Source organism: Cryptomeria japonica, chromosome 8, assembly GCF_030272615.1.
Source record: "Cryptomeria japonica chromosome 8, Sugi_1.0, whole genome shotgun sequence".
Lineage (NCBI taxonomy): Eukaryota > Viridiplantae > Streptophyta > Pinopsida > Cupressales > Cupressaceae > Cryptomeria > Cryptomeria japonica.
Genome location: NC_081412.1, coordinates 124,282,665 through 124,299,677, shown reverse-complemented (window position 1 = coordinate 124,299,677; position 17,013 = coordinate 124,282,665). Strand labels below are relative to the sequence as shown.

At 35.0% G+C, this 17,013-nt stretch overlaps 1 protein-coding gene across 3 annotated transcripts; it reads left to right on the top strand.

Moving 5' to 3' along the window:
- Nucleotides 1-10,817: 10,817 nt before the first annotated feature.
- On the top strand, nucleotides 10,818-16,792 carry LOC131041628 (uncharacterized). Of its 3 annotated transcripts, XR_009358726.1 has the most exons (6): nucleotides 10,818-10,998; nucleotides 11,073-11,140; nucleotides 15,738-15,813; nucleotides 16,138-16,193; nucleotides 16,310-16,381; nucleotides 16,522-16,792. XR_009358726.1 is itself a non-coding variant. In XM_057974766.2 (5 exons), exons 1-4 carry the CDS (start codon nucleotides 10,838-10,840, stop codon nucleotides 16,328-16,330), a joined length of 456 nt encoding a protein of 151 aa, XP_057830749.2. In that variant the 5' UTR covers nucleotides 10,818-10,837; the 3' UTR covers nucleotides 16,331-16,381; nucleotides 16,522-16,792. The 3 variants fall into 3 exon arrangements, 2 of the variants coding, with proteins under 2 accessions (XP_057830749.2, XP_059065927.1); XM_057974766.2 differs by having other exon boundaries at nucleotides 10,818-11,140; XM_059209944.1 differs by lacking the exons at nucleotides 10,818-10,998; nucleotides 11,073-11,140 and adding an exon at nucleotides 11,185-11,830.
- Nucleotides 16,793-17,013: the final 221 nt, after the last annotated feature.

Genomic DNA, 17,013 nt, shown 5'->3' with positions numbered 1-17,013 from the left:
TTCTTATTCTCACAATATATATTCAAAACTTTTTTTTTGTCTTTTTCAACAAAGCTATTTCCTTAGACTCTAAAAAAAATAATGTCAACTACAAAAAATTTATTGATGTAAGTCATGGTAATCAAAGTGATTCCATGTTTTCTAGTTGTTTTAATCACGTCTCTCATAAGTAAAAAATAATTTTATACAAGGATGTAATCAATTTATTGGGCTTTAGACTATTTTCTCTATTTTATGTATGGTGACAATGAATCTACTATGATCTCTCTCTCTCTCTCTCTCACACACACACACAGACACACACACACACACACACACACACACACACACACACACACACACACACACACACACACACACATGCACACATGCACACATAGTACCTAGAATTTTTATGCTAAGAGGGTAAATTGCATCCCTTTATGAGATACTATACATCATTATTAATACATTGTATTGATTAATATTGAGACTATTAAAAAGGAGAACCAAATCAAGATGATGAAGGCTATCACCAAGATGGGGAAAAGACCAAAGATAAAGATCTTTAGTTATGTTGATAGTCTGAATCTAGAGGAACTCATCAATTGGATAAATGAGATGGAAGAATAATTTGAATATGAAGGAGTTGATGCCAAAAACAAATTAAAGGAGCATCTTTCTATTTGGTGGAAAGAAGTTCAATTGGAGAGAAAATAGAGAGGAAAGGAGAAAATCATAAAATGAGAGAGGATGGTGGTGAAATTGAAGAATCAATTCATACCTATTTACTATGAGTTGGAAATACTGAAGAAAATTCAAAACTTGAGGTAATTTAGAAATCAGTGAAAGAGTACTTAAAGGATTTCCATGAGATAATCATAAGAACTATGGTATGGATAGTTGGATGTGATAGCAACTAGCCATGATCTCTATTTCAGCTATGGTCATTGTTTCTGCATGATTATTAATGCATAATTATCTCAATAAACAAAGCACACAAAATCTGTCTAACTTCTGATAAAATTAATTAAAATGAGCTTATAAACCAGATAACTGCACTCAGATATATGATGAATTTCTAAAGCAATAAACAACTATTACACTGGAAGATAAAATTTGCACAAAAATTTATTTTCATCTATTGGAGTTGAGAAAATACAAAACCACAGGAGCCCAAATGATCTTTGCAAACTGAAAAACCTGTTACAAGGAGAAGCAAGGAAGCAAATAACAGATAAAACAAATACACAAAAAATATGCTCAAAAAGATGAGAGCTCAATATTCACAAAAATGTGTAATGTGATAATCCTTCTTACAATACAAAGAAAGAACTCAACCTTTAATAGGTCAAGAAACCCTAAAAAGGAAAACCTAGGTTTGCACATAATAATTAATAAAAGAATTAATTATTATGCACCTAAAGTTAGCTTAAGTGTAAAAGAGATAAAGGGAACTTAAATAATTAAACAAATATTGTTTAATTAATCAAGTAAATACTAGAATACTCTAACACCCCCCCTTAAGCTAGACTTAGGGAGAAGCTAAAACCTAGAACAACTACTGAAAGTAGGAAAGATGGGTCCCAACAACAAGGCCTGATTAGGTACCCAAATACAACCAAATCTTTATGAAACAGAGAAATAGAGAAAACCACGTGGGAAAAAACTCTACTCCAAAAAGAGATGGAAAATAACACCACCGAAGCATGAAAAAGATGCAAACACTGTTGAAGAGAAACTGTTGATCTGAAGAACCTCCACTGAAATGGAACATGACCAGGTAAAGAAGACTGTAGTTTGCATGAGTTCTCTCAAATGACACTACTTGAATCAAAAGGCAAACAAGGCAAACAACTGAAATCGAAGATATAGATGGCATGAAAACACCAAATCTTGAAGATCTGATCAATTGAACCACAAAAGCATTAGAACCAATAGGACAAACCTCCCCATAATGCTGAAGAGGGAGAGGGAGAGGTACACTAAAAAGAACGACCAACAAGAACTGCACAATGAAGAATCAGGAACATTGAAGGTGCATAGATAGTACATAGTATCGTGGAAGGAACACTCACTTGACACACAACATGAGGCAAATTTCATGGAAGGAACACTCACTGGACAAAGGCAGATGGCAAACAAAAGGCAAACATCAACCCCCTCATGACACTTTATAAGTAGTGCATGTACAATAAGGCACAAGATGTGCATGATTCCAAGTAAAGAATACATGACGACACTTTATCTCAGTGTGTTTGCATAAAATAAGCTACAATGATAAGAAGACTAGAAATAGAAAGGAGAACCAAAATAGAGACATCCTATTCAGAGAAGAGATCTCAGGACCTGAAATAACCAAGATATCCACAGAGTGCTGAAAAAGAAAAAAATTAAAGAAAATATTCTTGGAGCAGAATCTGGAAAGAAAACTTATATGGCTGGAAAGTACACGGGACAAGCTTTCCAAAGATATAAATTTTTCGAAAAACGGAGTTCGGATGCTCATTCTTTGGCTCACGGAGTGCAAAAAAGAGACCCCACTTTGACTAGAAAAAAACACAGTCAAACAATAAGATTGGAAAAAAATTCCAACATCACGAGGTCCAGCTCGGAACCAAATTTCCGACGCCTATTCGTTTTTGAAAAAACGTCTCCGTATGCCCAAGATATGGCCAAAAAACCAAATTCCCCTTGAAAACAAGAGGGAGGGGTAGTCTAGTGGTAGGGGTGGGCGAAGGTGGCCAGTGGGCGGTGCAGTGGTGGCGGCCGAGTGGCCCAACGGTGGGTTCCGGCGGGCACGGGCACATAGGAAGTGGTCGGCGACGGAGAGCACCAGCGACGACCGGGAGAGCACCAACAACGACGAGAAGGGCACAGCATGGATGGTGGCAATGGGAAAGGACCGGGTGGCGACAACAGGGGTTGGGGCCAGTGGTGGCTACAGGTGGCAGGGGCCGAGGTCGGGAAGTTGCGAGCAGCGGGGGACGAGGGTGGAGTAGCGGCGACCGGGCCGGGAGGGAGGTGCCGACGGGGGTGGAGGGGTTAGCGGGGGCTAGGAAGACCAACGCCGATGGGCCGGGGGCCGGTGAGGAGCTGAGGGCTGGGGGTTTTAGAACCGGTGGTGGTGCCAAACCTGCAGCAAGTCAGGGGGCCCCATGGTACCCAGCGTACCGTGGGGAAACCCCCCAACCAAAAATTGTTAAAAAAAACTTTGTTTTTTTCGCCTTTTTCAATTTTTTGATTTTTCCAATGAATTTTTTAAACAAAAATCATTCAGCCTGCATGCCGTAAAAAGGCAAAAATATTTTTTTCTCGATTTGCGTGCCAGGGCCATACGACCTAGATTTGGAGGAAAAAAAACTCCCAAAGGCCCAGTTGCCAAAACTAGGCAAGTTTTATATGACTAAAGGGGTTTTCGGGTCTTCTGAGAATGATGGTGAGGTCCGTTTAGGCCCAAAGTGCTCAGAAAAAAGCCTATCCCTAAGTACATACAAAAACTTCTTGAAACCCCAGATCTGCTTCCAATGCAAAAATTCTCAAAACAAGAACAGATAGTTGCAGATCTGAAGCTCTGATACCATATTGGAGTTGAGAAAATACAACACCATAGGAGCCCAAGTGATCTCTACAAGCTGAAAAACCTGTTACAAGGAGAAGCAAGGAAGCAAATAACAAATAAAACAAATACACAAAAAATCTGCTCAAAAAGATGAGAGCTCAATATTCACAAAAATGTGTAATGTGATAATCCTTCTTACAATACAAAGAAAGAACTCAACCTTTAATAGGTCAAGAAACCCTAAAAAGGAAAACCTAGGTTTGCACATAATAATTAATAAAAGAATTAATTATTATGCACCTAAAGTTAGCTTAAGTGTAAAAGAGATAAAAGGAACTTAAATAATTAAACAAATATTGTTTAATTAATCAAGTAAATACCCGAATACTCTAACATCGTCAACTTAAGCAAACATATTTAAGCTTGTGACAATCATCCATTCATTCTATTCACAGATAAAAAGTCTTTCTCAAAACATCATATATCAAAATATAATTACTAACTCTATAAGCCCCCAAAAAACTCGCAGACCTTTTTAAATTCATTTTAAAACATATATATAACCAATCATAGGCTAACTGTCTTTGAAACACAAAGTCACTTAACTCTTCCCTAACTAAAATTCAGTTTTTGCATAGCTAAAACTATTTAAGAACATATCTAAAGAAACTAAACAAGAGGCCAAAATCTGCTCGCACGATCAGGGTTGGTGTTGTGATGTGAAACCTCTAGGTTGGTTCTGTGTTGTAGCAGTGACACGTTTCCACTCCAGATGAGTTGTGGAGAAGTTTTGAATGACCACAAAGTTAGGAAGCCCAATATGAGCAATCGGTTGCTTCCATACTTCCTTATGCTGCCTAACTTGTGCCACCTTGTTCGCATGATTGTCTAGGTAATTGATGCAAAGGGTTAACAAAGATTCTATTTTTTCCACCCTGGAGAAATCTTTTGTTGTTAATGTTTTTGCCTCTTTTACATAATCAATCTTTTCTTTAAAAGACTGAATTATGGTATTTGTAGCCTCTATGGTTTTACCATCATCTTTCAAACATTTGACATCAATATATTTTATATCGTTCTTCATTGACAAAGTGAGTTCTGCTAATAATTTCAACAACTTAACAAATTCCTCATGTCCCTATTTCAAAATTGAATTCCTACATTCTATGCTTTTCTTGCATACATATAACACATTATCATCTAAGCCAGGCACAACCTTCTCTGCTAGAACTTTAATTACACCATACTTTTGAATTTTGCTCATCTGAGCGATCATTGTCGTCCATTTGGCTTCTTCCTTTTTTCATGAGGTCATTTCTGTTTCCAACTCTTTGATCACCACCACAATATCTTCATATACTTGGCTCAAATATCTAATGTATTTTATACCTACTTGAATCACTTCTAACCAATCAAGAAATACCTCAATTACCATTTTGCTTCTTTGAATCCGATCCAACATCTTTTGACTGATTGGGGATTTGGGGTCAAAAGACGTAGGAAGTTGAGTTATTGGCTGAGGGTTGGGACTATGAATTTCTTCAATGTATTCAGCCATTAACCTCAATGTTTGCTTCAACTCTTATTTATCCTTTTCATCCTTCCAAGTCCTAGTGATTATCTTTTTGGTAGATGCTTCCAAGTGAAATCTCTGGGTTATGGAGTTTGATGGTAGTTATTTGATTTTTTCTAATTGCATTGATGGTGATCAATGAATTTCCTTCTAGATGAATTTTCTTGACACCTATTTCCATAGCTAATTGCAACCTTAAAAGCCCTTCGCTGAATTCTGTCGAATTATTAGAGTTTTACCAAAGGACTAGAGATCTTTCAGCAATAACTCGAGTCCCTAGCCACACATCCCATAGCCCCTGGACTTGGATTGCTCTTTGCCACCACATCAAAATTTATTTAATCCATCCTAGATTTGGGGCTTGTCATTTAACATCTTTCCTAACACCAATGGGATGCTCAATAGCCCCTACTCCATTGACAGGGGGACAAGCACTCATATTATTGCAAGCTATACTTCATTTCCTTTAGATATTACTTTAATATTTTAATAAGTGTAAGGTCACTCTTGATAACATAGACTTACTTTTCTTTAATATAGTGATATATATTATTGTCTTTATATAGCCTTGGAAAGGAGATGCAACCATTGTGATTCTTAGTCTCACAATATATATATTGAAAACTTTTTTATGTCTTTTTCAACATAGATATTTCCTTAGACTCTAATAAAAATAATGTCAAATACAAAAAACTTTGTTGATGTAAGTCATGGTAATCAAAGTGATGCCATGTTTTCTAGTTCTTTTGATCATGTCTCTCATAAGTAAAAAATAATTTTATACAAGGATGTAATAAATTTGTTGGGCTTTAGATTGTTTGCTCTATTTTATGTATGGTGACAGTGAATCTACTCTATATATCTCTCTCTCTCTCTCTCTCTCACACACACACACACACACACACACACACACACACACACACACACACACACACACACACACACACACACACACACACACACAAACACACACACATGCACATGTGCGCGCACGCGCACACACACACACACAATACCTATAATTTTTTATGCTAAGAGGGTAAATTGCATCCCTTTAGGAGATACTATAAATCATTATTAATACATTGTATTGATCAATATTGAGACTATTAAAAAGGAGAAACAAATCAAGATGATGAAGGCTATCACCAAGATGGGGAAAAGACCAAGGATAGAGATCTTTAGTTATGTTGATAGTCTGAATCTAGAGGAACTAGTCAATTGGATAAATGAGATGGAAGAATAATTTGAATATGAAGACGTTTAAGATCTAGAGTGAGTCAAGTTTGTAAAAACCAAATTGAAGGAGCATCTTGTTATTTGGTGGAAAGAAGTTCAATTGGATAGAAAATAGAGAGAAAAGGAGAAAATCAAAAAATGGGAGAGGATGGTGGTGAAATTGAAGAATCAATTCATACCTATTTACTATGAGTTGGAAATACTAAAGAAAATTCAAAACTTGAGGTAAATTAGAAATCAATGAAAGAGTACATAGAGGATTTCCATAAGATAATCATAATTAGAGTGGTATGGATAGTTGGATGTGATAGCAACTAGCCATGGTCTCTATTTCAGCTATGGTCATTATGTTTCTCCATAATTATTAATGCATAATTGTCACCATTGGACTGAGTGCTTATGTTTTGGGATATAAATTTGAGGCAAAAATTATGCTTGTATGTGGTAGTTCTAGTGTGGCATTCTCTTTGGATGATTTCTTATCGTTGTGAATTGAAATGATAGAGGATGTTCTTTAATTGTATAATATCTATGTCTCGATTGCTCTTCATATCAACTCAAATGTACTATCTATGATTTTCATAGAGCATGGTAAGCAATAATTCCTATATGTTCCACCATTTCCCTACCTGACTTACAATTTCAACATTCTCATCAAAATTGATCATGTTTCTATCTCTCAATGAGTAATTTCAATATGAAAACTATCCTCCTTCCTTTCTTAATAAGTTGTGTTCCCCTTGTTATTAGCTACTAAATGAGTAGTGGAATCTTTGTACACGACAAAACCATTTTAAACATGTGAATAGAGACCAAGGTCATATTTGTTTATTTCATAGTGCAATTACCACTAGGTTGTCACATGTAGTGGATATCAAATGTATCAAAATATAACACATATTATTTTGTTTCAATTTTATAATTAATTTCAAGGTAGGTCTCATGGACTTTATTAAAATCTCCAATTCCAAATAGCTATGTCTCTCTTTAAATTTTGTTTATAAATTTAATTTGTATCTTTACTATGCTTTGAGAAAATTAAATGAGATTGTTTTAATGTTTGTGTTAAACTTAATTCTTCTTATAATTTATTTATATTATTACATATAATTTGGGTCTTTTATCTTGAAATATAACTTGATATAGGTCAATAAGTGTCCTTATATTCAATTAAATACCTTACGATACTTGATAAATACTTGCATTCACAATCAAATTCTTTGTCCTATAGATATACTCTGGTAGGAAAACAACAACATCTACGAGTACTGAACGAACCTCCCCTCCCACAAAATTTAAACCTCTAGCCATAAAAGAAGAAATAAATAATTATTGATGATTTAATTGCTGAATGGTAGATGACATTTATGCTCCATTAAGGACCCATGTATTGTGTTTATCTAGATATTATTATTTAATTTTGTTACTTTATTTCAAATTAAAAAACAATACACATTTTCTAAAACCTCTTATAATGGCTTTTATCTTTTTGTCCCCTACCTCCCTTAGAGAATCCATTTGACTTTTGGTTGAAGTCACTCTAATAGAGGTCACAATTTCTCTACTCTATAATGTTTGACTTAGCAACTACATTCACCCTCCTAATTTCTCTTGGTTTAATACTAGAAAGCTCTAGCTCTTTTCAAGTTAGAATCTGGATTTTAAATACCCACTCGAGTCCATTTAGTTCATTTGTTTTATTTTAATCCATTTTTCCACCAAAGGAATTAGGAGTGGTATTTCAATAATGATTTTTGTTTTCGTAGGTATCATCTCCTCCGTTGCCACCCTTTCATGTTGCTTGGACTTAAATGTCTATCCTACGGTTTTCCTGTCCTTGCTATTGAGCCCCATATAAATGTCAACGACATTAAAAATCTTAAACCATTTCATTATTGCGCTATCTAATCAATCATTTAAACATACTCTACTGAATTGTCCAGGAGCCACCACCTCATCCCAAATTTCAACCTATTCGTCATCCCCAACCCACCATAGTTTCTTCTCTATCTGCCAACTTTTCCACCACCTCATTGCCTTCTTTGTATACATGATTGATTTTAAATTCGTCAAATTTACTTACCAATTCGTTAATTGGATATAACCAACACTCTAATTTCCAATTAGGTGTTTGATTCTTTCTAATTGCATTGATGGTGATCAAAGAATTTCCTTCTAGATGAATTTTCCTGACACCTATTTCCATCGCCAATTGCAACCTTAAAAACCTTGCTCTAAATTCTATCAAATTATTAGAAGTTTACCCAAGGATCAGAGATCTTTCAGCAATAATGGTTCCACTCGGGTCCCTAGCCACACATTCCCTAGCCCCTAGATCTAGATTTACCTTTGCCGCCCCATCAAAATTTATTTAATTCATCCTAGATCTGGGGCTTGTCATTTAACATCTTTCCTAACACCAATGGGATGATCAATAACCCCTACTCCATTAACAGAGGAACAAGCAGTCATATAATTGCAAGTTATACTTCATTTCCTTTAGATATTACTTTAATATTTTAATAAGTATAAGGTCACTCTTGATAACATAGTCTTACTTTTCTTCAATATAGTGATATATATTGTCGTCTTTATGTAGACTTGGAAAGGAGATGCAACCATTATGATTCTTATTCTCACAATATATATTCAAAACTTTTTCTGTCTTTTCAACAAAGCTATTCCCTTAGACTTTAATAAAAATAATATCCACTACAAATATTTTGTTGATGAAAGTCATGGTAATCAAATTGATGCCATGTTTTCTAGAAATCGATGAAAGAGTACATAGAGGATTTCCATAAGATGATCATAAGAACTGTGGTATGGATAGTTGGATGTGATAGCAACACGTCATGGTCTCTATTTCACCTATGGCCATTGTTTCTCCACAATTAATAATGCATAATTGTCACCATTAGACTGAGTGCTTATATTTTGGGATATAAATTTGAGACAAAATTATGCTTGTATATGATAGTTCTAGTGTGGCATTCTCTTTGGATGATTTCTTATCGTTGTGCATTGAAATGAAAGAGGATGTTCTTTGATTGTATAATATCTATGTCTCTATTTCTCTTCATATCAACTCAAATACTATTTATGATTTGCATAGAGCATGGTAAGCAATAATTCCTATATGTTCCACCATTTCCCTACTCGACTTACAATTTCAACATTCTCATCAAAATTGATCATGTTTCTATCTCTCAATGAGTGATTTCAATATGGAAACTATCCTCCTTCCTTGCTTGATAAGTTGTGTTCCCCTTGTTATTAGCTACTAAATGAGTAGTGGAATCTTTGTACACGACAAAGCCATTTTAAACATGTGAAAAGAGTCCAAGGTCATCTTTGTTTATTTCATAGTGCAATTACCACTAGGTTGTCACATGTAGTGGATATCAAATGTATCAAAATATAACACATATTATTTTGTTTCAATTTTAGAATTAATTTCAAGGCAGGTCTCATGGACTTTATTAAAATCTCCAATTCCAAATAGCTACGTCTCTCTTTAAATTTTGTCTATAAATCTAATTCGTATCTTTACTATGCTTTAAGAAAATTAAATGAGATTGTTTTAATGTTTGTGTTAAACTTAATTCTTCTTACAATTCATTTGTATTATTACATATAATTTGGGTCATTTATCATGAAATATAACTTGATATAGGTCAATAAGTGTCCTTATATTCAATTAAATACCTTGTGGTACTTGATAAATACTTGCATTCACAATCAAAATATTTGTTCTATAGATATACTCTAGTAGGAAAACAACAACATCTACGAGTGAACGAACCTCCCCTCCCACAAAATTTAAACCTCTCGCCATAAAAGAAGAAATACCATTAATAATCATTCTTAATAAAAAAAAGACTCCAATCATAAAATACCACACATGGTTGAACGAAACTGATAACCTTGCCAAGATTTACTAAGAAAATATAAAATTCTCTTATCAATCTATCATGAATTTTCCAAGAAGACTGCAATCAATGATGAACTCCAAGGCGAAAATTCTACTTATACACTTGGAAGTCATTGACAAATCTTGTAGGCATTTCTATACACATTGGACCATGTTGGAAATGTGAGGTTTTGATGAGTAGAAGAAACAAGAAACTGAGTTTAGATAGAAGGAGAAAAATAAACTGATGTTTTCAAATCTTTAAATGATAGAGAAAAGTATAGCAAGACCTAAACTTTCATTTACTTAAAAAATTAAAAAATACAAATTTGAATCAAATGTTATAAGTATGCTAAGAACTATTTATTTGTTTCACTTAGATATCAATAACTTGTTCCTAATTAAAGAAACCTGAAGGATTAATTAATTAATTTAAATTTGTTTAAATTAATGAAAAATTTAAAATAGCCGTTGAAAGGTGAATGGGAGCGGCATGTCAAATTAAGATTGTTTTTAAATGTGAAATTCTGTTACAGACATTCCGTTAAGAAAGTCCTCCATTCCATGCCTGATGTGTCAGAGTTCTAAGTTTTGTTCTCTTTGTTTTTGTGATTGTCAAATGTTTTGTTCTTTCTCTCCATTCAATTTTTTTTTGCTCAGGTGTTTGTTTTATTTGGTGGTTTGGTGGTGTACAGCGTGCACGCTGGTTTTTCTGTCCATCTTTATTTTCAGGTGTTTGTTTTGTTTGGTGGTGTTCAGTGTTTTTTCAATTTTTTTGTTTGTTTTAGTGTTAATTTTTGTGGCAGAGCGGAGGAAGAGACAGAACAGAGGAAGAGGCAGAGGCAGAGCAACCAAGGGCAATTTCTTCTTCCAGGTACGTAGAACTTAATACTGCAATGCTATTAAGTTAGGTTGTTTGCAGATTTATTCAGTTTTTGCCCTTTTAAGGGCATTAGCTTTCTTCGATTCCTCTTCTTCTATTTTTCTCCAGAGGGCAGTAATAGCACAGGTCAGGCCAAGAGGGCTCTTCTAGTAGGGCGTGGCTCGACTATTCCTCGGAATTCTGACCCTAACCCCAAGGCCTTGGCTTCTTTCCCCAATGCCGCCCCCCATTCCTGAATTTCAGAATATGAGCAGGTCCCCATGCCCGTGAACCTCACGCTGGGAGCGCCCTCTGCCCTAGCCGCTAGCTTTCTCATAAGCGCCGGCCATTGAAGGGCCTGCACCAATCCTAGGTCAAGAATATGGATGGCTTTTTTGCCCTCCGTCGCCTGCGCTATGGTCTCGTTAGCGGCCATGAAACCGAAGGCTATGTGGGGAGTGCACTGGTATAAGAGCTGAAATCCTTCTGCTCTTTCCGCCTTGGTTGGAGCACGCATGAGATCAGAGCCCCCTGGAGGCTGCAGAGTGCTCAACTTAGTACCACAAGAGTTGTTGTTGTTCTGGAGAAGCAGTAAAAGGCGGGAGGTAAGCCCTTTGGCGAAACAGCATGTGGCCCTCTGTAATGCATCTCCGCAGGGGTGAGCCGATTTCCAGATTTGCTGCAACACCTTTGCAGCTAATTGTGAGTCTCTGCAACCAATCTCAACTACATCTTGTAACACAGATGGAAACCTTTCATCCTTGAATCTTACTATTTTCTCCTCGCTCACTCTACTCTTACTCTCATCATCAAATTCACAGCTCTCATGATCATCATCATCCATGTTTATGAAGCTTTCAATCATCTCAGCCATCTTAGGTTGTCTATCCTTTCAGAATTGAATACGTATCCAAGCTTCCATTAGGCACGCGATCTAACTTTGCATGTTTGTTTTCATATCCATAGTGATATTTTATGAATTACTTTTTGTGCAGCAATACTCCATTACTCCATTAGCTTGTGTGTCTGTCTATGATCTGTGAATATCAAGGCAATGGTCAATTTTGCATATTTTCTTATGTTTGACATTTTGAAAGACATCGTTAGGAATAATCTTCAAAATTGCTTACATCTTCTTTTCCCTGCAAATCAGTCATGAGCAAATTAGTTATAATGCCTGAAAAAGCTTTAACTTTGCATGGGGTTTAACCTATTTTAAGTTAATTTATTAGGTCTGTTAATCTAATTTTGGTTCATGCACATTTAGTTCTGTTAACCTATAATGGGTTGTAGCCTTTTGATTGAGGCACTAGTTCAGTTAGTGTGGCACAAAAATCTCAGGAGGATGATATGTCTCATACTAATGAAGGTCCACAGTCAATGAAATGTAGATATAATCTTGTATGAAGGTCCACAGTTTATGAAATGTAGATATAATCTTCTGGATAAAACTGTGTGAATATTTTTATTCGATGTTTGGAGAGAATGATTCAAAACATTGAATAAAAATATTCACATAATTTTATCCAAAAATCTGTACGAAGTCGAAGTCTACATCTCTCATTCTGTCGTTCCTTTAAAATATGTAATCAACAAAACAACACTTGCAGAGGAAGTCACAAAAGCTAGTAATGGTATCTACGAGTTTCCTGTATTACACTTACATTACATATGGGCTTATAAGGTGGCGTTTCTCTCTTTTGAAGCAGCCAGTCCCAATCAACATGTTCCAAGAAAGGATATGACTTACTGTCTCTCACTCCTCCTTTCAGACATCCAATCCTGATCACATTTTAATGCTGTCAAACTTGGTATGGAACCAAGAATTACATCATAAAATGCAAAATTCAAAGAAGCCTAGCCTGATAATTAAGCACAACATTAATCACAAACTTTGGTCTAAACTAGTTCATGTTTTAAAAATTAAAGAAACATGGTAGGTTATCTCTTTCCAAAACCTTTTAGTGAGATTTGGAGTCAAGAGTTTGTTGATTAAGTCTCTTGCACTGTACAATCCAAAATAAAAAACAAAAATAAATTACGATATATTGCAAGACTAATATATAGCAGACATCTAGTTTCCCGCAGTTAAAAGCGGGAGAAGTAAAATGATGATGAATCAGAGTTTAATCTAAATTATTGAGAAAAAAAATGAAAGAATCTCTTACTTACAGGAGAAATGGGTTGGGAAACGAAGCTTGCATTTCAATATCTTCTGGTAGGTACCGGATGTATCTACCATCATCCAACCACGAAAAATCAGTTAAAAACTATCACAAAAACATGAAAAATCAGTCTTGAAAAACCTGCAACCTTTAAAAAGGCTGATAGGGAAAGAGTTGCAAACCAACCACAGTCCTGAAATGGAGTAAAGCCTGCTAGCATTTCATACACAAGAACACCAAATGTCCACCTGCAAATCATATCCTGTTAACTTTCAAGTCTTTACAAGTAAGAATCAATCATTATTCAAGGTAGCACTTAAAATATTACCAGTCAACAGGTTTGCCATGGCCTTTATTCAAGAGAATTTCAGGTGCCAAGTAGTCTGGTGTTCCTAAGATGCTCAATACAAAATAAAATCAGATATTGAATGTCTTTGAACATCTCAATACCAATGAAGTTTATGAATTTGAGAGTGTAAGTATCAATTTCATAACTTTTTTGAGATCATGTTCTATAATACATCATAAGAATGAAGATGGACTTTGAATTTTTTTTTTTCTCTAATCTTACATGCAATTCAAGTAATAGATACTTATAAAACTATGTTTGTAGGAATAAGTAATCTGTACTTATTGAACTATGTAGGAAATTGTTTTTTTATGAATGTTTAGTGTTAAAGTGAGTTATATTTAAAAATGCATCATTCTACGGTACAAATGCCCTCACCACATAGAGTAAATGTTCTTCTGTCAACCACTTTAGCAAAATCAAAATCTGCAACAAAATATCCATATTTTCTTATGTTTGACATTTTGAAAGACATCGTTAGGATTACTCATGATGCAGATAGGAAGTCTCTTTTTCCTTTGTTATACATCCATTTGTGCATACCCTGTCGTCCTGGTTCTAGTATGATGCTGAAACTGTTCTTTAGCTTTCTTTTATTTGAGATAAGTAATAATAAGCCATTGGTATTTTCATGACATTATCACAGGATAAATCAGGGATCTTGATTATGCCTTCTTGCCACATAAGACTGTGTGCAATATACCTTTTGTTTAGTGCCTCTTTAGACATGTTTGCCACTTCCTTTGACTTCATATAATCTTGTGATTGATAACTATTCCTCATGTTAAGAAATAGTACATCTTGATACCATGCTCTATAATATCTCCTCAGAAGGCAATATTTATCCCTCAAATTTCAGCAGTATCAATAAAATTTATTATCTCCTTAACAGTTGTGTAAATGATTTTCCACCAATACTATTTTCAAAAAGTTTCATGATGGTAAGGTTTGCTCTTCTGTTTAACAAGTTGCGTTTCTGTCCTGATCTCCTGCATTGCTATTTCTCAGTTCAAATATGTGGTTGAATAAATCCTCATTGATATTTACAGAATCTGCCACCTGGATATCCCATTCTTTGTATCAATTTCACTCCAACATGATTGTTTTACTTACTATGTAAAACTCCAAAATATCATACTATCAATTGTGATTTGGGCATCACATGTTTCCAGTTTCCAAAATACTCTTTGTAATTTATCATGTTTCCAGTTGCTTTTAATGGAATTTTCATGTTCTGGCTTGACTGAAGTAAATGTTGCTAAAGTGGCATCACCAAAGGCTGTAAGGGACTGTTCTAGTACAGTTGGGCTCTCAGAAATATAACTCACATACCAGAAATAATGGGGACCTTGATTCATGTTGATGTTGCACTATCCTTAGAATTCTTAGCCACTAAACTTCAATGGTGGCCTTATAACTTTTGAAAAGTTATTGCCTACTTAACAGTCCCACAATCCCAATGACTATGTTTGTGACTAGTTCACTATTTTTGTAGCAGATTTGATGCTTTCACTGCAACATTGTAGGCATGTGACCTTTCTTTGACATCTGTCTTTGAAACATCATGGGTTGTTCATGGCAGTAGAGTGCATTGTTTGTCTTCAAATTGGCTTATAAATGTCGTCACTGTTCCATATCGTTGTTATTTATAAAACTTTGATAAATGCCATAAATGTTGATATCACTGTTATTATGAGGTCTGGTCCAGACCTTTTTTGGACTGTTCTATTTTGAATATTTTCAGTATAAAATCAAATCACTATGACCACTGAGGGCTGCTACATGGGCTGTCATCTTGCAATTTTTATTATCAGTATCAAGCACTTGAAATCCACTATTTCCTTCTAAGCACTCCGTGATTGTAAGCAAAATGAAATATGAAAACAAAGCATGTAGAAACAGTGAATGCCCTCCTTGATCTCTATCAAATTTGTCATGACAACCCCTTTCCATATTGTTCAGTTGTTTGATCTTTGATACCATTATTTGACTGAAAATAGAGACATATATTGTGTTGTCTCTCTTTTATGAGCGTGTTTTGTGTGATTAGATCAGTCATGTAAAATTCAAGTGTCAATCTCTGGAATTTTTGTAGGTACAAATGGAAGCTTGTGAAGCAAGTGGTGAAGGACGTTTTCCAGACATTGGATGTTGGATGTGGTCAAATGAAGGTATGCATTTCATTGCATTTTTTCTTTGAAAATAAATGAATTGTAAAAAAATAAGACTGATAGGATGAAAGCAGTCCTCGTTTTGTGGAAGAAGTACTTTCCTTGTTTTTCTGATGACACTCTTAAATTGCTGCATAAATTAGAGACCACACTGTATGTTCTTTATACTTGTTCTTCAATATGCTTCACATTATTTTCGAAAAAAATTAGAGTAATTTTGAGTAAGCTATCAAAAGTATCAAATACTAAATGATTTGTTTTGTTTTTAGTAAAGATGGGGAAGATAGATGATGGCTTATATAATGATTTCTTGATAAAATGCAGGAATAAGGAACCGGTGGATTATAGAAAACTGGATGCCCATTTTCATCATTTCAAAGGTAGCAGTTCAAGGCATGCAAATTGATTTCCATCATTGTTTATGTAGAGTTGTTGCCTGAAACATTTTCATTCTGAAATTTAAGTGACAATTGTACTGTTGTTTTGAAATGAGCAGTTTAGGGGCACAAAGAGTTAAGAACGTATGCATCATATCTCATGCCTTCTGTCAAGAGAAAAAGAAAACCGGGTAGACCCTTTCTCCTTTGGATCTTCAAGTGCTCCCAATAGAAATGATTTCTGAAGTGTTTTATATCCAATATTTCATAGAGTTTCTCTTGGGTATGTACTTGTTTTCAAAGATAGACTCAAGTTCACAGTATGTTGCAGGCAAAAACATTACATGTTGCTCTTGGAACAGGTGGGTTGAAGGCCACTCTCCCAAGTTCCCATCAATGCGTGTCAGTTTGACAACAAGAAGAGTAGTAAGGGATGTGATTAGATCATTTCTTTAGTAACGTTTTGGTCAAGGGTATTGACCTAATAGCAGTGTAACATGGTCAATGGTATTGTTGTAATGGCATTGTAACATGGTCAAGGTATTGACCCAATAGCATTGTAACATGTACAAAAATAATGATTAATAAAAAAAATTATTGCAAGGGGATAAAAATCCCTTCCAAAGACCAAAGGGAATAGCCAATGGCCATGGTTATTCCTTAAGGTCGTGTGTTTGTGTGGCAACTTAAAGAATGGTCGGTAGGCCAAGGCCATTCTTTAAGATCTATTTCTCGTTTTCTTTACATTTTTTTACTTATCTTGATTAATTTTTAATTTTGATCTCAACATTAAAGTTAGAAAACATAAATTTGAAAATTATAA

Excerpts from the sequence above, each read along its gene's own strand:
- LOC131041628 (XM_057974766.2), top strand. The coding sequence starts at position 10,838 with ATGTGTCAGAGTTCTAAGTTTTGTTCTCTTTGTTTTTGTGATTGTCAA. Across the intron at positions 15,814-16,137 it reads TTGGATGTGGTCAAATGAAG|GAATAAGGAACCGGTGGATT; the intron begins GTATGCATTTCA and ends GATAAAATGCAG. Across the intron at positions 16,194-16,309 it reads CCATTTTCATCATTTCAAAG|TTTAGGGGCACAAAGAGTTA; the intron begins GTAGCAGTTCAA and ends TGAAATGAGCAG.